This window comes from Mya arenaria, chromosome 3 (genome assembly GCF_026914265.1).
Source record: "Mya arenaria isolate MELC-2E11 chromosome 3, ASM2691426v1".
NCBI classification, from domain to species: Eukaryota; Metazoa; Mollusca; class Bivalvia; order Myida; family Myidae; genus Mya; species Mya arenaria.
The window spans coordinates 76,033,112-76,058,193 of record NC_069124.1 but is presented as its reverse complement, the minus strand read 5'-3'; the positions used below and the strand labels follow the sequence as shown (position 1 = coordinate 76,058,193).

Here is a 25,082-nt window from a genome sequence, read left to right as displayed (position 1 = left end):
CAGTTCTTCACATTTCGTGTCCAGGCCTTGATAAAAGTAAATTGAATACTAGACTCTTTGTTCAAACGCCAAACAGATCTGTTTTTACACATGTTTCAGCACAGCTGCTCCGCTGTTTCAAAGCTATTAATTCACAACTATACATTGATCATATCAAATGAGTTCATATGATACTATACAATGCAATAAACCCCAATCAAAATATGAAACGGGAAGAATACCCCTTTTAGTAAACAATAGCTACAAACTCTTTGATATTTGTTTCACCAATAGTTTAATCATAAATAAGTGGTATTTAACAAACTCATCGCTATAATACCTCATCATTGGGAGAATAAACGACTACACTTCTTTTACGTTAGTGGGTATCAGGGTTGTATATCCGGCAATATATACCTGAAATAAGGGTAACACTAGAAGTTCCACGATTTCTATTTCCCTTTATTTAATAGAAAACTATACAGCCTAACATTTGATGTATGTATTCATGCAATCAGAATATACTATACAAATATTAATAACAGCAATGAAGACCTTTTGATTTAAGTTATTATACTATTAAAACTGTTTTGATCAAAATGATCAAAATACTGATTTTTTTTCATGAGAAAAAGTAAATGGAGTGGTATCGGTTGCATTTTTGAGATTTAATATAAACACTTTTTGAGACAAAAAAATGTTTACAGTCTAGACGTTCCAAAAATGTTTGGAACACTTCCAATCGATTGTTCGTTCCGGGTACGCTTTGTCTTTGTATTTTGTATGATATCTTTTAAAATCTTAATTAAGATTATTTGCTTACGTCTTAACAGAGCGAAAGTTCGCCACCTTATAATATTTCAGTTTGCAATAAGTAAAGGTTAAAGACATGCTTTGCAAATTATCATAATGCATATTAAATTTCCTTTTCACCAATTGTGGTGATACTTTGCGGATTATATCTTTCATAGAAATAAATATCAATGATTTATAGTAGGTTTCCGGTCATTTCGCCGATGAACTATTGTTATCTATGATCCAGTGTCTAGAGATTCAGCTGTTATAGCGGCCAGTGGCTTAGCGGTTACCGTAACTATTGCCTTCTCCAGTAGCACATGTGGACTGCTACGTGTAGGTAGCAGATACTTTGTTTTCTGTATTAACAAATAAACTTTAGTTTACTTTGATCGATAAAATGAAAATTGTGTCACGTGAAATAAATATTCAGAAAACGTGGATATATAACATTAATATCATCCAAACACTTTGATGACGCAAGGTAAGGAATATTAATTTATTATTTGCGATATCGAAGAAATCGCACTTTCAATGCTGACAAACTAATTATAATACATTTCATAACTATCTTCATCGCATAAAAATTATTAACACAAATGCAGAAATTGACACAAATGCAATATTCAACTATGGAGAATCACTGTAAGTCATGAAAGCATTGTTCAATTTTAAAATGTTTTTACCATCGATCGATACAAAAACATCAACTCAAATATCCCCTTTGCGTGACTTGATTTGTTAGTTTGGTATCATGTTTTTTCTGTGCATAAATGTTATTCCCATGCAATGATCTTAAACGCTAAAAAGGATAAGAAGCAAGATCAATTAATGTTCATAACTTGTAGCCAAACCCATTTGTTCTGTATGTGTATGTATGTGTAAATAGTTTGTATTTATACTATTGACAGAAAAGAACAATAAAATATTATTAAACTAATTAATTTTCAAATTTCAAGAATTTTTAATAGCCAAACGTACAGAGCAGCTTGCATGTGCCTGAAACTTATGTACGTACACATTGCATCATTGAATATTTCCCTTGGCGTGTATGTTATGACATTTACCTTGACATTGTCTATGAGGTGGGTTAAATAATATGATATGTATATGTGAGTGGATATGTGAATAAATGAAGACGCATGCTGATAATTTCACATACTAGTAATCTGTATATGTTTTACTTTGATTCATTTTTACTCATAAAACTATCAGAAAACTCTCAGAAGCGCTCGAGATTTGGTAGGTTACAGTACTGTAGTGCTTCTTATCAATTAGAGGAAGTAAAACTAGAGTCGAACAATTTGTCGTTAGATCTTGAGTAGTCGGTTTCCAGTACAGTTGAAACCCGTTGGCTCGATATCCCAGGGACCGGCCAAAATACTTCGAGCCTCGCAAATATCGAGCCAAGCGGGAATGCTTACATAAAATAACAACAAATCGGTTCTTAAAATCATATTCGAGCCAACGAGAAAATCGTGCTAAGCGATATCGAGCGAACGGGTTTTGACTGTATTTCGATTTTATTTAAATCTGGGCCTGTTGATGATCCCTTGAGGACCAGTGAGATGCCGCATGGACTACGATATCAGGACATATGTAAATCAAGATGACTATATATGATCATTTTATAATGAATGGCATTATTGTTAATTCCAAAAACTTCGCTGCACCACTAAAAACATTGTTTGTAAATGATGACCACCTTACTCAACGTCCATGATGTTGGTATCAACTGTGTATTTGTCCAGTTAAAAGTCAATACAGTTCAGACATGCTTCTGAAAAACAGCTTAGGGGTGACGTAGTATATCGTTTAAGATTCGATATAAAAAAGGGAAAAAGTATTGCTATCCACAGTGCAAAAGTCGTTTGAAGGATAAAAACATAAAAGTTCAAATATCATTTTTTATGTTGTTTTGAATATTGTGCAAGCATAATACAAATATCAGTTGTAGTATGTTTAGCCTAATAAGGAGTTGAGCAAATTCTACGAGGAAGATTTTATCAGATTTTCAAATAATAAAAGCGTTTGCATTTTTTTTTCGGAAAACATCTTTAGACAAAATGAATATGTTTTTGTGTCAAAAAACACACAATAACAATTCAACGCAATCAACAATGTTCTGTGGCTTTGTCGTGATTCCAGCAGCTATTTTAAGAAAGATATATAATATCTTGTGACCAATAAATGAGTTTAATCCACTATTTTTCATTTTTTTTATTGAATATCTATCAATTTATCTTTGAAAATATTTCATCAAGACATTGTTGATTGAGTAGTCTGGGGCATTTTGACACAGTAAATATCTATATTGTCGACAGACGTTTCCGAAAAGTGCAAATGCTTTTTTATCCAAATTATGATAAAATCTTATTCGTAATATTTGTTCAACTGCTTTGTAACCCAAAACATGTCGCTAAGGATGTTCTTTTCACTAATGTAAACTATTTTCCTCAAAACTAAATAAAACATGAACTTTCGAAAGGTTTTCATTTTTGGCTTTTCCCGCCCACTTTTAATTGTGGAAGGCTCTTAATAGCAAAATTAATAAACACATTTAGTACTCATATTAATTCAAGTACAAATCATCTTGATCTTTTTAACACATTTAGTACTTAAGAGCAAACTGGTGATAAGCTTAATCAACAACAACAGTTTCAAAAATTCCAAATGTTATTGTAATTTCGAGAGTCTAATCTTGTAACCGAATTTTAGTGTAAAGATAACGGTGAAATTTCAATAGTTTCTGCAGATATATATGCATATAAAACATGGGTTAGTTGTACAGAACTTAGAATAGTACTTCATTTGTAAATCCTTTTCTTGGAGTTTATTGACAATCGTCATAGTTTGGACATTTAGAGACACTATTATTCTATACCCAAGACATTTCATATATATTTACACAGGTATGTACATATTATATCGATAATACACTCCTGAGCAATGTATATAATCCTTACATATGTTGAAAACAATTAAATCATCTTTTACAAAATATAATAATATGCATTTCAAAATAGCATACGTCGTTTACTAAGTGTTAGTCTCGAATGTTCAATATTTTGGAATCATATCATGTTCAAATTTATGTCCTAGTTTGGATTGCAAGAATGTAATAGCCATTTCAGGTCATTTTAAAATTTTGAGTGTCAGAGTTTTGGTTCTATATTCCATTCATATATTTTTAAACTGCAATAAAAATGTAGTTTATTTCCGTGTTTTATTTTGAAAAAAGTTCAGAATTTTATATTTTGCAGTGCCTGAGTTGTTTTACATCAACGTCCTATTTTGAATCGCCAGCATTTTTTTTCATCTCATTTTCGATGATCAAAATCATTTACTAAGCGCAAAACTGAGTATGTAATACTTTACTACAAAACATTTTTGCAACATAATTTATTCCTGTGAATAGCGTTATCTTTCGGGATAGAATGTGATTAAGAATAAAATACCTTACAGACTACGCTTAACTTGGTGTTTCAGCATTGTATCTGGGTAGGTTTGTAACCATTATATGCTGTTTTTATGATACAAATTGTGTAAATATTGTACTTTAAATGTTTTAAAATGGAATTAAAATGGTATTATATTTTATTTTGTATCGATTATTTTAATACAATCAAATCGACAGGGACAAGCCAAGAAGTCAAAATTCAAATATAATCCCTATAATTAAGACAAACAAGGTACATGAACAAACATCACGAACTTGCTACACTCACATAAAATATTTTTGCATGTATACACTGACTACAAACAATTAATGAATTATTTACCCAATTTTCTGATTTGACGAGAAGCGTCTCAAAATTGATGTAAATGCTGTTTGTTTACGAGTAAAGCCATTTGGTAATATAAACATGAGACTTACTAACTAGGTTTCTGTACAACATGGAAGCTGCTTCACATGTACATCATAGAACATTAGTGAACAGGCAGATCTCCATTTGTAAACACCGCTTAACCAATTAACGTCTGTTTGCATGGTTAACAAATACAAACAGCAATGCAGTAATTATTAATTAACTACAAATACATATAACAGCACATACCTTCTAGTGGATTCATGGGAGGTAGGGATTACTTTGGTTTCAATTGTACTTCAATTAAAAAGTAAATGTTTGTAAAACGTGTTTCAATTACTAGTATCTTGTACAAAAAAATGTAGTTGAGACATGTACGGAAATAACATTTTCAGTTTTCTTAACATATAGTATCACGTGTTGTAAAACGTGTTTCAATTTTCTTGTACGAAAATGTAGTTGAGACATATAAGAAATCATCATTTTCAGTTTTCTTAAAATTATAATATCAAAGTGTCTCTGCGTAGCACAATTCATAAAGCAAATGATAGTTGTCGAGGCGTATAAGCCTAGAATCCGACGTTAGACGGGGGACTACCACTGGACATGGTCTCGTCACATGACATTTAAAGGTGAATGTAACGATATCGTCTTTTAAAAATATTTCTTTAATGTTAAAGTAACAACTGGTACTGAAAGTTTATCTGTCTGCTTTCAATTTAACGTATATCCATCCTAGTTGGATAGTATTTTCTTCCTGAAATCATGTGTCGAACCATTTGTTAGTGACTTCATTTGATCTTTTTCAGACTATTATTTGATTATTACTAATTTATTCTACTTGTTTGCGACGAAAGCTGAGCTGATAGAATCATCCTCAAGTACCCCTGGTTGGGATCGAACCCACAACCTCTTGGGTAAGAGGGGGACTCCTATACTACTACACCACTCTTTCCTCTAAAGAATGAATTGATTATGCACCTGTTTATTTGGAAAAAAAACCTCTTGGCATCCGTGTTTACAATGTTGAGACATTCAGTCGCGCTTACCGCCAACAAAAGGTCAACTGTCAATATATCTCTTAACAGTCAACGGTCAAACTATCTTATAAACTGTGACTTTGTCCTGCTTTTAAAATAATTTGTTCGGTGATAACCATATCGAAACAGCATGTCTCTCGCAATACCTGTATCAGAAATGTTTACCCTGGTGTTATTGGTTGATATTTTTTGTCAGAGCTTAGGAATGCTCGGTGTTTTTAAAAAACAAAAACAACAACAATCTGTGATCAACAGCGTAACAGAAATTCTATAACAGCGGAGCTGCCCCTATATTTATAGAAGAATACATTCAAATATCAAATTCATTTGGTAACATGCATTGCAACAAATATGTCTAATCTATTCAATCAAGATATTCGCTCTTTAAAACTTGATACAAAATCAAAGGTAAATTGTGTAACCAAATCTAGGAGTACCCTTATTTAATAAATACAGAGGTATGATATAAAATGCACATAGTCAGTGCTCGAAAAACGCCAGTCATACATATACAACTATACAGATCAATTACAAACAAAAATATGGGTTCATAAATTTATTTCTGACTACAATCTCAAGACATACTACTTGTTTGTATAATAAAGGACCTGTTTCTTGTAATTATTCAGTTTGCTGTCCTCTTTAGCTTTTAACATTCACAATTATGACAGAAATGTGGATAATTCCTTTTTGTTTTTGTCTCTTAGAAACAAAATTCAGCCTCTAGTATATAATGCAAAGAAAAACTGGTTCACTGTTAAACAAAACAAAAACCATTCAATATATTTGTGGGAATCTCGCAAAAAGTGGGGTTTGTCTTCCAAAATAGGGTCTTCTGTTTTAAATTTAAAAATATGTCTTAAAAAAGGGGACACCATTTGTTTTGCTAAAGCATTCAACATTTCTTCATAATTGCTGCTTGTTAATATGTCGAAAAAAATAAGTGTACTCAAATATATTGTTGTGAAAACAAAAAACGCAAATACATTTGTTTTCATTGATAGTTATACTTCTTCACCAGTATCAGAAAGCATATTCATTCAAGTATTTAACTTCATTTAGTGCTAATACAGCTACAGGATTAGACGGTGTACCTTAACGTTTTATTAAGGATTGGTCGCCAATTATGGCAGGTCCTTTAACTCATATTTGAGCATGTCCCTCATGAAAGGTTATGTACCTGAGTATTTCAACTGCTAGGCTTGTTTCCATTTAAAACAAAAGATAAAATGATAAACTGTCTGTTAGTAACTATCGAACAGTTTCAATTTAAAATGTTGCATCCACAATCCTTGAAGATTGACCAAGTAGAAGGTTATTTTAAGGACAAAACGTTGCTGTTTAAGTTTTAGTCAGGGTTTAGGAGTGGTTTCTCCACTAAAACTTGTGTTGACCATCTGATAGACTATAGAAGAAAGGAAAATGATATTAAAGATACTGTTTGGGCATGACCCTCTTAGACTTCCAGAAAGCGTTTGATACTGTAGACATTTCATCCTGTTAATGTAACTTCAAGCCTTCGGTCTTGTTGACTAGTAAGTTAAATGAAAACAAGTTATCTTTGCATATAGGTAAACCCGAGTCAATTGTATTTGGCTCGTGACACAAACTAAGATCACAATCGAATTTGAATATAACATGTTATGGAACTGCTATTGAATCCACCCCTTTTGTTAAATATCTTGAGGTTACCATAGATCAGCATCTGTCCTTGACTTGCGTGACCGACTCAGTTCTAAAGAAAGCTCGGTTAAATATCTTTATCTTTATAAAAAGTATTTCTCAACATTTTAGAAAATGCTTGTGATGTCGTAATTTAATGCCACTATGATTGTGCATGTTCTGTACGGTATAATGGTCGGAGTCAGATTCTGAAAAAAATGTTATATAGTTAAAACTACTCAAACATTTGATAAGATATGTGCTTGATCTAGACTTCAGGTCAACAACACTTAAGATCCATGAACTGTTTGGAGTCTAAAGAAATATGCAGTGTCAGGCTTTTAAGATACAAAACAAGCTGGCGCCAGATTATATGATAGACAGTTTTATTTCATACTCACATCACTAGGCTTAGGAAAAAAAGGAAACTTTTTTCACCAAAAGTCAAAGGCTCTGGATCCAAATCTTAAAATTGCTTTAATAGGAGAGTTTACCTGAGAAAATAGCTAATATTAGTTCAGTTTCAGGAATGCCGTTTAGTTTGCTGCCCATTTTTATAATCGTAGATTACTTTTATATGCGATATGTGTACCTTTTATTTCGTGTTTACCCCACACATAAATGTATCTTTTAAAATCTGTATATAATAAAACATTGCATTTCCGAATATCATGTCATGTATTTATTTTTATTGATTTCGTTTTAGATCATTTGTGTGCTTGCTACTGGATAATTTATGTTATGTCGGAAAATAGCTATTATCTAGTGTTGTTATGTTTATCATAACCGACTTGAAAAAAGTTTTTCTTATATTATCTCATCTTAGACATCTTCAAGCTTTTAAGGTTGCCATCTGCAAAGGCTATTTAATGAGAACATTTAATGCAGTTCTTTAACACTTCTTTATTTTTGAACAGTTTTATAACGTGTTTTATGATTATTTATCCATAGCATATATTTCGGCGAAGACCATTTTTCAGGGTTGATTCGTTTTCTTGTAACGAAAGATTCATTCCAGTTTTCATCAAATTAACTTTCCATTACTAGTATACAATAACAACATGTATATATCATTGAAAGAACATTTAACACCGCAATGGATACAGCACTTTGCCCAGGTCATTGTTTTCTTTATTAATTTGAACTACTACATATGACTTTCATCATAATGCATTAATTTGATATATTCAATGATTTCGTGTAATATACATTTGTGAATTTCCTATTACAATATATGACATATATTATTTTATTGTGTGTTTTTTCGAATAACTATTGCCTATCTAGGTCATGTCACCAATACTAAGGACCACAATGGAAATAAGAGCTGGCTCTTCATTGTGTTATCCTTGGCATTTGAGCATGCCATGGTTCCTCAGTGCATAATATGGTATTTAATATGATATAACCAACACCGAACATGTACTAATATATCACAAGCTATTTAACATACCAGTATGTATGTTTGTTGTCAGATTGAACATGCTTCTCTGATTTCCCCGTCAGCTAGAAAGACTTTAATAAAAAGTGCAACACTGGACGTTTCATTAAAAGTTGTTACCTTTCTATCATCAATCTGTAAACCCAAGGGTTTTAGCTAAGAGTTATAAACGGGTGCTACACCCTGTCATTTTGGTAGCAACCTTCTGCCTTTAAAGAAACCAGCATGTGCATCCTTCTGTCCTCATATTATTCAATACTGAAGACTCTCAATATTTCTATTGTTTTGATTAAAACGTATAATATGATTATAAATTCTTGAAAACTTTACATTCGGCAGTTTACACCAAATATAACTTCATTTTATCACAATTCCTAACACTTTTGGTCAAATTCAAAATGTTCCAGTTCTTCACAGCCCGAATCAATGTGCTCTTATCTGACATAGTATATTTTTCTGTAGCATCCTGTCCTTTTTAAAACCTGGATAAAACATGACTAAACTCGCATAAATTGAATCAGCTCCGTTCTCCCTAAATCATCTATTATATGTGATTTCGTGTTCAATGTGATATGTATTCCTTTGCTGAAATAAATCTATCCATCCATTTATCTATAATGTGGACAAATCGGTCTATACGCTGGTTATTCGACTGATGAATCGACTCTTGGGACTTTTCATAACGATCTTCGAGAGGATAATAAGGGTCTTGTCAACTAAAATTGCACCTATACATACTTATGTTGCAATGCCTACAGGCTAAAAATCAGTAAAGATGTAACAAAATCTATTACTAAGTTTATGATTGACTCTCCGGATATCCCCGGCGCAATGTTTTTACCCCTGGAGTAAGCAAGCACTCTTTAGTAATAAGATGTTGTCTTGGTACGTGCCATCACACAATCATATTTCCCTCAGAGAACGTTTTGGTCTGGCCACTGCTAACAAACCATTTTAATGATGAATTAACAATAATATATTTTCTATGAACAACCGTACGTAAACAGTGGAAAGAGCGCATTCTTTGCACAAAAGTTTGATGGATGCAAAGATAAAGTAAAGAACAAAAAAATGGATGCTTTTATAGAACGCACTTATAATAAACACACTGCATAAAATATTTTTGTTTGTATTATTCAAATTTAGATATATTGGTATTAAATGACATAGCTACGTGTATATCATAGCATAATGGTATTTGATCAGATGGCATTTGTGAGTTGTTTCAAATAAAATTTACAAAAGAAAATCTATACAGAACTCAGTTACCAGCATTGTACAAATACTTTATTTAACGGGTTTATAAATCATTTAATCCTAAATGGTGTTTTATCAAGGTCTTGATATTTAAGTTATTTCTGTTTTTCTTAATCGGCCCCTTACCCCAACAACAGTTGAGCTTTCTGATACAGGTACATTTTCCGTAGCACCGTATTTGTATTTTAAATCTATTCTCACTAAGAGTAGTATACCATTTGCCTGTTGCTGTTAAAAACTAAATATCCCCATGTATATGTAATAAATCACAAAAAAATCACCAATCATGGTGTGGATTACGTGTACATTCGTGCATTTGTATTTGTAAGAATATCGGCGTCTGTAGCGGCCTACGGCTTGGTGGAGATGGTAAATACTGCCTTCTCCAGTAACATATGTGGTAGGACAGAGAGATTGCGGAATGGGATTCTTAAGTAACAACAAATATACACTTTATTCTGATCGATAAGACAACTATTGTGTCAACTGCTATGTAAATTATGAAATAATTTTGAATACATCAGTGCAATACCTTTCAAAGACTTTTGTGACGCAAGGTAAGTTCATCATGTTTATGTGTTTGATAAAATAGATCATACCACATTGCCACATTGCAGACATAATGAGGGTGTCACCCCTCCCCCCTGTAATCCGGAATACGGCTAAATTGGACCGACTACGGAAAACTTGGAACATGGAATTAAATGTATTACAAATATTGCATAAAACGTGCTAATTTGCTTGATTTTCATAATATGATTTTATTTTGGCTTTTCTGGTCATTCCTATGCGTAGCGATGCTTACATGTGTACATAAATGTGTAGACCCGTTATTGAAGGGTTTAGGGTAAATTCATATTTAAGGATGTCTTAGGAGCATTAATTTACAATTAAACGGAAAATATGATAATCTCGGGTATATAATGCTTATGTTACTATACTCCATGGCATGCAAGAATTGATGTTTATTACATACTTACAGGTGCAAAATAGTGGTTGATGCATAAACACACACATTTTTTTAATGTTTAAATGCATTATCAGGTTAAACTCATTCAATTTAATTATCAAAACGCAGCATTTATTTAAAATACAGATAAAAATAAATTAGCCTTTAAAATTTATTCTTTTCAATAAATACCTACGTGGTCACAACATCCCCAGTTAAAAAAGCACCAAAATATCGGATTTCTTTTGTTTTTGTTTTGATCATTAAAGTCAAATGCGTAACATTTTTTTATTTGTATCAACTTAACATATTGTGCACCTTTAAATCATTAACCATAAATAATGTAAATATTTTTATACATTAATAAAATGACGAGCAAACGAAGCGAGCGAGGACACTTTGGAAAACAGCCAGGAAATAAAGACATAAGATAAATGCAGCGTACAATTCCTACGTATTTTTAGATGTGTTAACACTGTCAACCTGTACAATTTTTATTTTTGAAAACTAAATATTATTTTAAATTATATTCCCTTTTCAATATGTACAGGTTTAACTTTATTATTAAATATATGTAGCTAGCGGCGGATCGTAGAGTTGACATTATGTGATGATGGTTCGGAAGACTTGTTGCGCAAAATCTAACAATTCAATGACCACTTCACATAATGTAAGTCTGTATGTCATAAGTCAACGTGACACACTGGAGTCAATAATCAAACATAGCTTTGTTCATCATACAGTACTTGTGAAATATAGCTTAACACTTATCACGCTGACATTTACCACATGAAAGTCTGTATACATGATTAAGCAAATATCAAAAGCAATATTAGGGATGGGGCCGTATTTATTAAATCCACAAGATCTTAAAACATTTAAAAGACACAGGATAAAAAAGTTTCAATTTTATTTGATAGAAAAATAATTTATTGAGAAGAATCGCGACACGTTTTCATGGTTAAAGGTTGATTCGGGAAAACCGAATTACAAATTTAACAAGGAATGAGTACATCTATTATCTGTTGCAAAAACGCCTGCAGTTCTCCTTATCCAGTTTATGCTTCGTCAACTGGCAATAACATGAAACAGATATCCTACTGTAAAAACAGCGAACAAGGATATCTAGAGGTCCTCTTCAGTGTTTTGAAAATGGCAACAAAGTATTACGGCACTTGTCATTACGTTAAGCAATAAACAGCGTCAACTTATACAGATAGGAATCCTATAGGGACGTAGCCAGGATTCAATGTTAAAGAAAATTCACGTTTTATGGTGTGTTAGCCATCATAATTATATTTCATGTGAAATGTGAACAATTGTTTATCGCTACTTGAAGTTAAAATATGGGTTCTCTTGTTCATAACCTTTGATTTTGGTTTAAGACTTGAATGAACAAATTTCTGTTAAAATAAATATATATGTCAGTTACTGTTTGATGCTATGATCATAATGATATATAAGGTAACTAAATGTTACCGCATTTTTAAAGATGACCACGACATGCAATGTATTAAGACTCCCTCTAAAATGGTATAGGTGTAACATTAGACAGACCCCGTAACATACGAAATAAACTTAGAGATGAAACAAAGTATTAACAAATAATATTAAGGAAATTATTTGTAATGAAAATTAATAAGCTTTTAGTTTAAATGCATTTCATTCTTATTGGATATAGTAAGTTCTTCTTTCAATCGTTTATCGTCTAACCCGCTTGATCTGAGTGTATATTAGTGCGTCCGTTCATCTGTTCTTGTCTAGGGTGTAATTTGATTATGCACAGGAATATTTGAAAATTGGCATTCGTATTTACAATGAAAATGATCTTGTGTCGCTCTTCAGATATTTAGATCAACACCCACGGCCACTCTAAGCGGCCAATGGTATATCTTAATGTTTAGTTTTTCAGACCAAAACTTTATCATGCACTTATGAATCTTAACATCGCATTCATTGATTTTACTATTAGTATACATGGTGTCACGCTGTTGAATAAAGGACCTAAGTCGTAACTTCAAATAGTTTATATCTGTAGAAACACTACAGATAGCAACAAGCAGATTTGTTTCATTTCTCCAGGATTTTTTTAAACTTAACTATTTTCTGATGTTCAATTCAATTCACAGGAACATTAGGTTGCATGTTCAGCCAAACTAAAAGACCAATTGTAAAACATACTTATCTTTAGTTTCAAGCGACTGTAGCCCTATGGTCATCCCTTAACATAACATTAGCCATGAATTGGTGGATTTTATAATAATGTATGACAAATGTTTAAGAATGAAATATTTTTAAACTAACTCGTTAATGGGGCGGTCAAGTGGCAACAAAGGCATCAAAATAGATGGCAAACTGCACGTGTAGAGTTTCCCTCGAAATCATTGTCCATTTAATCGCGATGGAATGTTCTTCTTTCAGACAATTGCGTCCAAAATACTGATATGTAGGGACCGACAGGAATCAGTCATGCTGAAACAGTTTTCTTGAACACTTCTCAATATTCTGGACGACATATTTAGATATATAACAATGTAATCTAGTTCAGAACGGCATGAACCTCATTGAGTGACTAAAACATCGAGGTTATCATTGTTGTGGCTTGCGTTCTTTGAAAGAGCATTTGACATTTCATTCTCACGCTTTGTCATGGTTACGCTTGTCCGGCACGTATCTACTGATCTACTGGGACTGACCTTAATCCCTCCATTACATGCATGCAAGAGACCGTTTATGTGTTAGTTAAGGATATATCAGTTAGTCATAAAAGCAGTTCCATGCTGGAGACCGGGGATTCAGTTAACTGTTTATGGTCAACACAATGGACAAGATGGCCTGCACAATGAACGAAATATCTTGCACTTGCTTAGAAGGAACTGAACTGGTTAACGCCAACAACAGTACATTAGCTATGTATAGCACATGTACAAGACTACATCCTCCGATGGACTGCATTGCATTTCAAATGATCCAATGGACACTACAGGACAAAACACAGTGGCTTGAATTCTAACAAAGACACTGTTTACAGGCACACTGCTGTGGTGTAAGAGAGAGTCCACAAGAGACTATCAAACAACTGGACAGTCCACACATGCATCAACATAATAGTAATCAATAAAATTAAATAAATATAAGCTTAATACGGGCTAGCAACACTAACAATGCAATAGAGAATGAGGTAAAAGAAAAACAGATAAACTTACTTCAAGTGCTCAACGACCAGATTACCTGCCAACGACAGAGCAACAGTGCCCCTTCCTCATAAAAAAGACAGGCTGAACGCTTTCATGTTAACGTCTATTATAACTTTTGCTACAGTGCTGCTGCTGCAAAGAATTGATAGGTATTGTTTCAGGGGTATACGTAAATCATATCAAATGTGGCTATTTGATTACGTACAGTGGCTACATTTTATCTTTTCAATTATAATCGTTCTTTAAAATAGATCCTCATTTTTGTAACAAAATCTAGGAAAGCTGTTCAACCAGTATTGTGTATAATATAGATGAATGGTATATCATAGCGTACGTTTCATATAAAGTCCTCAGGGAGCTATTGTAGCCGGTAGCATCCATTTTCATTCATCGCGAGATATTTTAAGCGTTCTAACTTTTTAGAATGAACGCAAAGGTTCGGATTTTTGCCTTATCCACGTAGTTTTATATGCCGAGAACAAAAAAATATCGCGTAATGAAATGGTCAGAACCAATTATTTGGACATTCATTTCATACATTGGACAGGTTCTCTACAAAAGTAAATTCTGCTAAAATTTGCTCCAATGATAGTTGATGAAATTGCCCCCTCCTCCAAATTACTAGACATACGCCAATAACAAACTAATTCATCGGTTCATTTCTGACTAGAATTCCGTACTTGTACGTTTGATATAGTTTATACATTACAAACTCTTGTAGATATCTAAATGTTATGTTGCTGATCTCAGTGCGTGGTCCGGTCAGTCGTCAAGAATATGTGCCATGGTTTGTTTACATACTTATCTGCATGTAAACTGTACCCTTGTAATCGAGAGTCAAATTCACGATACATTTTTTCAATGAAATTTACATTTTCTTTCATAGTGTTTCCTCGATATTCCCATCAGTCAGAAAGACCTCAATAATATGGTAAAACATTTGAAGTTGTTCCCCTACCACGTTAAGGCGTTAACTTATCATTTGATGCAATATTCATACTATTTCCTCCGTACAGATCATAGAGAATCTAAGGAAATTGAATCAGCTTTGTTCTCTCTGAATAAGACGGAACACCCCCTTAGCTATTCCGGTTTTGCCGATGTAACTACCCCTAGGGAATTTACTAATGATGTTTGAGAGGATAATATGATTCTTGTCAACTAAATTGGTACATACGTACTTATTCATGATGTAAATCCTACTGGCTGAGAGTCAGTTTGGGTGTAATCAATTTATTTTTTACACAAGGCATGGTTGTTCAAAGTTGACTGACTGGCTCATCGAAAATGACACGAGTCAAGCTTTTAAGAGGGCAAACGCTTAAGATCTAAAGTCGGACTTCAGAAAGATTGCATTGAACCAATACTTTGTAAAATAAGTTTAAGATAGTTTATTCATCATTGATGTTTACCTTATGTCTCTCTAAGATACTTCTTTTGGCGTCTCATGTCAGAAAAGAAAATTATTTACAGAACTACAGACCATAATCCCAAAGAAGCTTTGCCAATGTTAGCCTCCGGTTCTCGAAGCTCGATTATCTGATACATTTTCCTGGCATCCTGTATATAATTAGCAGAGAAGTTACCGAATAACATTCTTAAGTAACGACAAGTATACTTTTCATTTTGATTGATAAATTGAGATAAATATTTTGTCACATGTTGTTAAAATTATGAAATCAAAGTGGATATTAGAAAGATTCTGAACAATTCGATGGCGCAACGTTGGAAAAACTTGCTAAAAGTCATCCAACTTTAAAAGCAAAAGCTGAATAGAACTTTCCATATTTTTTCTCTATATAATACGGAAAAAGGAGGAACTTGTGTACAGAAAATATCATATGGAGTGCATTAAGTGAATTAAAGAAAACTCAACGATTAATTGAAGTGGGTGAAGAATGAAAACTTTATTACATGGCTTATCAATTTTCAAAATGAACCATAACTATTATTCGAAAGATTCGACATTTTTAAATCCTTCTATCGCAGAACTGATTGTATGGCAGCCTTAGAACCAACCTAATTCAAATGAAGTTCATGAAAAATACACGTTCCATGAGTCAATATTTTTCAATAATTGTTTAGTTCCATATTTAAATATTCTGAAAGTAAAACGAACAATTAAAAAAAACGAAGACTGAGCACACAATTTAATCCAATTAAACAGCTACGTACGTAGTCATGTTGATCATGGCTTGTTTGAAACACTGTGAATTAAACTGTTCAAATAACAGTCCAGTTGACCTTATAAGCTTTGTCATATTACCGAACCTCATAACATTTCAAAGCGTTAAGTTTTTATGGTAAGTGACCAGAGCCCAGTGTGTCAATTATCGTGTACCAAAGAGTCGGCAATTATTCTTATTATGTTCATGCTCCGGCAGCTACAATAGCATAGAATAGATACATAGCTGTGAAATAGGGCGAGCAATGATATCCAGCGGTCCTCTTCAGTTTCTTAAATAAAGTTTTACTTTGAACAATTTATAAAGTCTAAATACAACGATATTAAGAATGTACATGTATTGCTATATTTTGACTATATAAACTGTTCAAAGTAAAACTATTCAAAATTGTTTTCTTCCTTTAAAAATATTCTGTATTGGTGTATGATGCATTCCAAAACTATAAATCTATTTCTGTTTGTCAGCTATGCATGAAGCAAGCGGCAGGCTTGGACGTGTTTTAATACATTGAACGTGTCTGTAATACCCACAATTAACTCAGTAATTAAATACCATGATGCTGGCAAAACAGATCACTGATTGACCAAAATATCACGTAATAATGGCATCTCCCATCACCAAACTACCGGTTAGGACCCGAAAGCAATACCAATCTATAGGAACCCGCCGTCACTCAAATTAACATGCGGCTGGCAGATTGATTAATTCACCCTTAATTGAGCCTATTCAATGGATTGGTCTTGGAGTTTTGCATAACCTATGTCGAGGAAGTAATCTTGTTATCAATCACGGACAATATTAACGTGCAATACGCTCTACCATGTTTACAATAATGATTGATATTAATATATGGCAGTCTTCTACTGATCGAACTCATTTGCATGAATAGAAAGTACTCATTTCCTTTTGTTGTAAACGTATCAGAAAATAAATGAAATTGCAAAGCATGGCGATCATGATAACTGTTCGGCGCATTATACACCGCAAAAGACGACCACTGAATTAATTGGGTATCTTTTTACAGTCAACACAATAGAACAACATACAAACAAATTATATTATCAGCTATATTATAATTGACTTGACTAAAGGTTCACTTCGTCAGTGCTTTTGATTTATATTTAAAAATAGGCCAGGTTCTCGTAGTTATTTCGAAAAAAACACGAAATAATTTGCATTGCAATTGGGACGAAATTGCATTAGTGTTACAAATTGGTGAAGACTTTTACGATGACTGCTGCAGCGTGACACCCTATACAGAAGGCGTAAGAAAAGGGAGAAAATATCACATATTTTTATATAGAATTATATTTGTATTATCGCGACAATGATAGAGAGAATACATTAATACACCGTTCATAGCCTTGATTCGACATAACATGAGTATCACGACCAGAGTAGAGACCAGACACAAAGCCATTATAGCTCTTGATTCGGCAGATCATAATGAGCACGACATGAGTCATTTTATATAGCCATTGATGCGGCATCGTATGTGTATTGCGACAAGAAGAGATACATAACCCCAAGTCATTGTGAATAGCCATTGATTTGGCATATTATGCTTATTTTAAATGTTTTATTTTATTTTAAAATTTCAGGCGCAGAATGACGTCACGCAGCGGACAATTGCTCCTCCTTGGGATCTCGGGACTTCTGTTTTGCAAAAGGCTTGCTAGTAAGATCAGATGATTATGTTCATGTATCTAGAAATATACGCGCTTTCCCTTCCATGACTATACTATATAATACTACCAACAACCTATATATAGAGATGAACATCTCTCAAAAAAGGTATTTTATGTTTGTTTGGTCTCCATAGGCACCTAATGGAATTTGTCGTTTATTGCCCTTAATTCTAGCAGAAATCAGTATAAAAGGGATATGACACCGCGAAACACAATATTCTCCATATAACTTCATCACTTCTTTGACGAAATAATTTCATCATTACTGGACATTTTATGATTGAGATTAATGCCCATTTATTGCGAGACAATAATGGATCTGGAGAAGACGATGCTCAGATTACCAGCTAGTCCATTGAAAGGCTGGCAAAAAGGAAAACGATATACACAATATCTTAGGCTTATTTGTATAAAAAGCAGAGATCCAGACTCGAAAATCACTCATATGCGTAGACATGTGTGACCTATCTATTGAGAGCTGTCATCCATTCAACGTTTCGATTGCACAAACATTTAGGACGATCGAAAAAATGAAGCATCAAGTTATGTCCAAGGCGTTCTTCCGATTTTGAAGGATATGTATTTTAGATGTACCAAAATCAAATTATACTTCGGGAAAATATAGATATAAAATGCTGGCAAAAAGGAAAACGATATACACAATATCTTAGGCTTATTTGTATAAAAAGCAGAGATCCAGACTCGAAAATCACTCATATGCGTAGACATGTGTGACCTATCTATTGAGAGCTGTCATCCATTCAACGTTTCGATTGCACAAACATTTAGGACGATCGAAAAAATGAAGCATCAAGTTATGTCCAAGGCGTTCTTCCGATTTTGAAGGATATGTATTTTAGATGTACCAAAATCAAATTATACTTCGGGAAAATATAGATATAAAATGACCATCTCTCAGAAATGTATTTTATATTTGTTTGGTCTACATAGCAACCTTATGGAATTTGTCATTGATTACCTTCAATTCTAGCAGAAATCGGTGTAAAATGCATATGACACTGCGATACACAATATTCCAAACTTAAGAAAAATGGTATTATGACGTGAGACATCTTTAAACAACTTACCATCTGCAATGGAATTACATAGCCTCTTTAGGTACAATTTGTTCATACTGTAGCAAGTTTTCTTTTAAGTCACGCATGCATTTGCAGTAAAATTATGTAGGTGTACTATTGCAAAAAACTGGCCTTTCCGGTAATGTGTGCCTGTCAGATAATTACTCAAACCAGAATTTCTGTAAATCTCCACATAAAACGCTGCATATATAGACTGTATAATAAGTTCAACCTGGTGAAGCAGGTTGCGAGGATGATGTATCCAGCTACTGCGCATCCCGGTTCCAAGGGATTCCGGAATCAGAGATGACCCAGGAGCAGCAACTCCTTTACCACCTCATGCGGGGATACGACCGCGCATCACGACCCGTTTTCGAGGCCTCCAAACCTGTCGTTATCAACATCGGCCTTTCCCTTACTCAGGTCTTGGACATTGTAAGTGTTCGTTCAGTGTTTCTTCTTATACCAATTTATTGGGTTCCTACTTATACAAACGTGGGACCCATTACAACACTCCGTATTTACCTTAGACGAATGGAAAGTATCGAAAATGGATCGACCGAGAATTTGTGTCGTTGTTTATTTTTATCTCTTCTCGGAGTTAATAGATAGTTGGATGCGAATGAGATCCTCAAGTTTCCACGTATTCAAATACTATCCTCACTATTAATTTTGTCCATCCTCTCTTATTTAAATATTGAGAGAACCGCATGCTTATTATTTCCTTACAAGAGTCGCAATAATTTGTCGGTCTGTTGTAACGACTCCTTAACATCACTTCAGCCGAGGGGAGGACATGATTTAATATCAGGATATAGCACGTCTACCGAACAAAAGCATGATTTAAAGCACAAATACGATATTTATAAGATAGTTTCAAATATTGAACATCCATTATTTTTCTAAAACTTACCTTCAGTCTTAAAATGTAAATAAGAAATGTCAAGACAAATGGCAGTAAATGATTGTAGATAAATTTGATATCGTTATATTTTAGGATGAGAAGAACCAGATCCTGACAATAAATGTATGGCTTGATCAGGTAAGGCGTTTTATGTTTTACGTCTGTAAAGAAATATTTCAAAAATGAGATGTTTAAAGCCATGATCATTATCTTAAAATAAGTGGAATCTTGGCTGAACGCAGTGTGTTTTCACAGTAAACATCTTTGTTTTACTGGTTGTTATTTTAAGTTTCAGAATAATAATTTAAGTATGCATGCATTTTGTCATTTACTGTAGCAGAAAGATTCACGGATGAATTTTCAGTTGCTTTTTGTTTAAAAATGATCATAAACTACTGTACATGTTCAAGGAATGGATAGACGAGAGACTGGTGTGGAGCAACATGAGCGAGTTTTCCCACATCAAAACCCTGCGAGTGCCCTGTGATCTCCTATGGCTGCCAGATATAGTCCTTTATAACAGGTCCGTAACGGACCCTACTTGGTCATGTAAACTACAATATTATTTAATACATGTCCTAGTCACGTAAACTATACCCAGTTCTCTTTTCTCCGTTCTTTGGTACTCACCTGTTGTACAGAAATCTGTATTTCACGTTGCACTGTATTATCAAAAGAGATGTATGTACTTTCAAGTCGAATATTTGACATTTGTTATCGCAATTTACGTTACATCTGTTTTCAATATCCTCATGTTGAATGGCAATTTAGAAACAAACCCATAACAATGACTTGTCCCCCTTGCTTCCCTTTTCTGTTACTTTTTTTCTTTCCCTTATCCGTCTATATATGTGTCATAATACCTTCTTGCTCTTAACAACCCGAATAAGTATGCATGTATTTTCAAGCATTGAATATAGCTAGTTCAAATTTCCTTTGTTCATAAGCAGCTCCAAATAGCATCGAATAAGTGTTAAGCTTTTCACCAATTCTGTCCTAATCATTTAACATGTATCATATATAATGTCATTAGAATGTTACTATGTTATATTTCCTATGGTTATGTTTAATGCCTGTTTGTCCTTGATATTGTTTAAACCACACCGATACTGGAAGAGTACCAGTAACTACAGTGTCTTTATGGCAATATATAAGCTTAAAATAAAGTCGTTTTAAAACTGTGAGACAGTATGTTCCCAACATATTTTGTTATCATTTCCTCAGTCAAACTTAGTTAAAAATCAGTTTAAAACTAGGAGTAGGGTAGATTTGTTATTAGTCTCAGGTTAAAAGCATTGTTTAAAACAGGGTACTTGCATGGTACGTGATCAGGAAACGACAGTAGATATGGATTATTCAATACGAGTTGTTGCATTTTTTCAGGTTTAAAGAGTGTTTAACACAAGCATGATGAATATAACAAAAATAATATGATACCTGTCTAAAAACGCTACATATTCGTATTTACCAAATGATAACACATGTCGTGTTAGTTTCCTTTCAAATGGTTGACGTAACTAGCAAGATGAGTTATTATTGCAAAGTACAATGTATCGGGTTTGACAATAACAGAGTATTGGGACGACATGAATAGTGTCATGGTGTGAATTCTAATCTTCAAGAAAAGAAACAGTGTCCAAAGGTTGGGTTTTTAACAGGATAATTGATTCCCTACATTTCTTTGAAACAACAGGGAATTTATATTACCGAAACATGTCTGAATACATGTACTGCCACACAATGATGATTGAATACTTTAATTCTTCTCGACAGCATGTTTGCGCTATCCATCACGACTTATGGAAATTTGACGTTTTGTTAAATTTTGTTAAAGATATTGTTTTAAGCTTCAATAACAACTTATTGTTGTACCAGGGGCAGATGTATGATATGACGTTAAAGCTGACGCACTGCCAGCCCCATCCCAAGAGCCAAAATGCATGATGAATCGGGCTTTGGTGTTATTAATGCATATTTGTTTACTACCATGCATATGGTCATGCAAAGTTCACCAGGATATGTGTACTGTATATATACCATATCTAAAACTTGTCCATCACTGTTACTTGGGTTCATTCCTATGTTCTAGTGTAGAATAGTTACAGGTGCAATCTTGCTAAAATTGAATACGAAAATAGGCGTCACTATCTCAAAACAAGAATTGATGAAAAACGTTGTAAATGTGTCAGCGGTCAAATACTCTACCAAGTCTTTTTAAAACATAGTTGATATGATATGATTTTGTAAGAAATGCTTTTTAAATAGGGGTCCTATTAATAAGGAAGTTGTTTACATAACAAAACCAGGTCACTAGACCAACTATTTCAAACATGTTTGGTTACATGCTTGAGGCGATTCTGTCTACACAACCAGAAGTGTTTGCCCACTGTCCGATTCCATTATATGAGTAATGGCGAATCAAAAGCCAAGTCATATTTCAAAACGTTGTTTTGCTTCTTCGTGCCATCTTCTTGTGGTCAAAACGTTCGTTTTTTTTTATTTCTGCGACCCTCCATGCAAATTTATGCTGGTAGATACATACTAAGAACCTATTATATAATCTAAAATATAAGTATATCTATTTCATTGGACATAAAAATGGATCATGGGACTATGTTGCTTGTCTGAAATAATATATTCTGTCATATTGTGTTACCAGACCAAACCGACTATACTCGCTAAGACGTATTTCTTTTATGACGGCGTCAAGCGCATGACGCATGGATGGTCTTATCAACCCATTGTGGGTTGGACATTGATGACTTATATTTAGTTTCTTTTTCACATTCCATTCCAGTGTGGACAACCACAACAAAGGCTACATGAAAGCACTTGCTATGGTTCAGAGTACCGGGAACGTGTTCTGGCCTCCGATTGTGCGCATGCGCAGCTCATGCAAAATGGACATCACTTTCTTTCCTTTTGACGACCAGATATGCAAGTTAAAACTCGGCTCGTGGGCGTATGATGGATTTCAGGTATTTGCAAAACTCGTGGACGGTCGTTTCATTTACGTCTGTGTTATGGAATCCTTTTTCCTTTAGAAAATTAAAGTGGTTAAAGTACCCTCTCCCAAAAGTCGGGAAGATATCAAATCCAATCCTAATGAAAAGGCCTTTCCTGGAATTTCTTTCAATCTATCTCCGCATTCATCATCTAAACTCTCTTCTGCTGACACTAATGGTGGATGGTTACCGCAGATATTGGTTTTCGGTTAAGAAATTTGAACTAATGCAACTAAAAATGCAAGGCGATGCAAGAATTCGAAAAATAATTTCTCAAATGGAAGGATGGATAGAGAAGTATGTTTGGCATCATTTCAGACGGAAACTTGTATCAATAATTCCCAGGTTTTAATTAATGTTTCTTTGCAAAACTAGGATGCTGTTTCCAAGCAGACACTCAAAGGGACTTTTGAATCAGTTTTATTTCCTGGCACATTAGTTAAATTTCATGAGCAAATTTCATTCAGATATTTCAAGTCTTGCATTTCGTACCATGATCACATAAAAGAGGCAAAACATAGTTTTCCAAGAAACGTTAACTTCTTTGTCAAAGTGGGATTTGTTGTTTTGTGTTCTTAGAACAAACCGAAAAAAACATGCACATTTTCAGGTTGACGTTTCAAATCGCACTGGAGAAGTTGACCTCTCAAATTTCGTCGATAACGGCGAGTGGACGTTGGTAGAAACGCGCGTGAAACGTAACGTCATCTTCTACCCATGCTGTCCGGAGCCGTTCCCTGATGTAACGTTCTATATCCAGCTACGTAGACGTGTACTATATTACTTTCTGAACGTGATCATACCGTGCATGTTGTTGTCGGCGCTTACGTTGACGGGTTTCTGTCTGCCGCCAGAGAGCGGGGAAAAGGTGACGTTGGGCCTCACCGTCCTACTGGCGTTCTCCGTCTTCATGCTTCTCATTGCCGAGAACATGCCGCCAACATCAGAGTTTGTGCCGCTTATAGGTGAAAATATTAACATTGTGTACTTACTATTATCAACGCCAGCTGCGTATTTGGCAGTTTGATTATTTAAAGACTAGATAGTACCAGTAGTATGGCTATAGTAGAAACCTTAGATCATACATGGTAAGCATGTAATACACATTGGCTTCATTTTTCATATGTTTTTCTTTGTTTTCAGGCGTTTATCTAACGATAATCATGGCGATGAGCGCAATGTCAGTGGTATTCTCTGTGTTTGTGCTTAACTTCCATCATAAGAACTCGTCAACGAAACCGCCGCCAGCGTGGATCAAGACACTCGCGCGACTCGCGGCAACCATCACGTGCTCAAAAATAAAGTTTAGTGATATAAGCCAGACTTGGAAATCGACTCAAAATTACTGCGAACGGCTAAGTCCACAGTCAAACTACAGCACCCCGCAGTCGACCCACTTTGAGGAAGTGGACGCGTGTCAAAGTCTGCTCCTCGGTAAACCACCGGAAGTAAGGCCGCAATGTACGGCAAACCAGTGTAATGGGACGTTTGTTATGGATGGTAGTGGTGGCGGCGAGGCTGGGCGACCGAGCAGACCCGTAGAGAAGGTGATTCTCGAATACGTGACTAAAGTACTCTCCGGGTACGACCGCCAGTACGTCGAGTCACAAACGCTGCATGACTGGCGCGAGGTGGCGCGCGTGCTGGACCGCGTCTTCTTTCTTTTGTTCATTACCGTGACGCTTTTGTCCACCATTATCACCCTGATCGTCTGCCCCGTGATGAAGAACATCAAAATCGATAACTATGTTGATAAATGATGTTTGTCTGACTTTTTATTCAATTTGAGGCCGTGATATATAAAACAACTGATCTTTGTTTTGTTAATAAGATCATTCATAACCAACTTAATTTGCAATTGTTTATATCTTTATCTACATACTTATGCATTTCCTGTGTAAATGTTGACTAGTGGAAATGTGGGGTCTTGGTTTTTCAATGTTAAACATTGGTGTGCGGGCCATAATGTAGTATAATAAATCATTGTATACTAACACATAACTTTTATTTTCTATGCGGGGTTTAATGTTATGTTTGAAATTTATATAGATGTGCACAGTTCTAAAATAAATCGAAAAAATGTAGATTTTT

The 25,082-nt window shown here is 34.2% G+C and overlaps 1 protein-coding gene across 8 annotated transcripts; it reads left to right on the top strand.

Moving 5' to 3' along the window:
• Positions 1 to 870: 870 nt before the first annotated feature.
• LOC128229101 (acetylcholine receptor subunit alpha-type acr-16-like) lies at positions 871 to 25,075 on the top strand. Of its 8 annotated transcripts, none has more exons than XM_052940775.1 (8): positions 871 to 1,114; positions 17,917 to 17,993; positions 19,324 to 19,517; positions 20,080 to 20,124; positions 20,397 to 20,509; positions 22,784 to 22,964; positions 23,602 to 23,956; positions 24,135 to 25,075. In XM_052940775.1, the coding sequence occupies exons 1-8, from the start codon at positions 1,095 to 1,097 to the stop codon at positions 24,749 to 24,751; spliced, it is 1,602 nt and encodes a 533-aa protein (XP_052796735.1). In that variant the 5' UTR covers positions 871 to 1,094; the 3' UTR covers positions 24,752 to 25,075. The 8 variants fall into 8 exon arrangements, with proteins under 8 accessions (XP_052796735.1, XP_052796739.1, XP_052796736.1 ...); XM_052940779.1 differs by having other exon boundaries at positions 872 to 1,110; XM_052940776.1 differs by having other exon boundaries at positions 872 to 1,114; positions 19,327 to 19,517.
• The last annotated feature ends 7 nt before the right edge of the window (positions 25,076 to 25,082 follow it).

Excerpts from the sequence above, each read along its gene's own strand:
- LOC128229101 (XM_052940775.1), top strand. The coding sequence starts at position 1,095 with ATGTGGACTGCTACGTGTAG. Across the intron at positions 1,115-17,916 it reads ATGTGGACTGCTACGTGTAG|GCGCAGAATGACGTCACGCA; the intron begins GTAGCAGATACT and ends TTAAAATTTCAG. Across the intron at positions 22,965-23,601 it reads GGGCGTATGATGGATTTCAG|GTTGACGTTTCAAATCGCAC; the intron begins GTATTTGCAAAA and ends GCACATTTTCAG.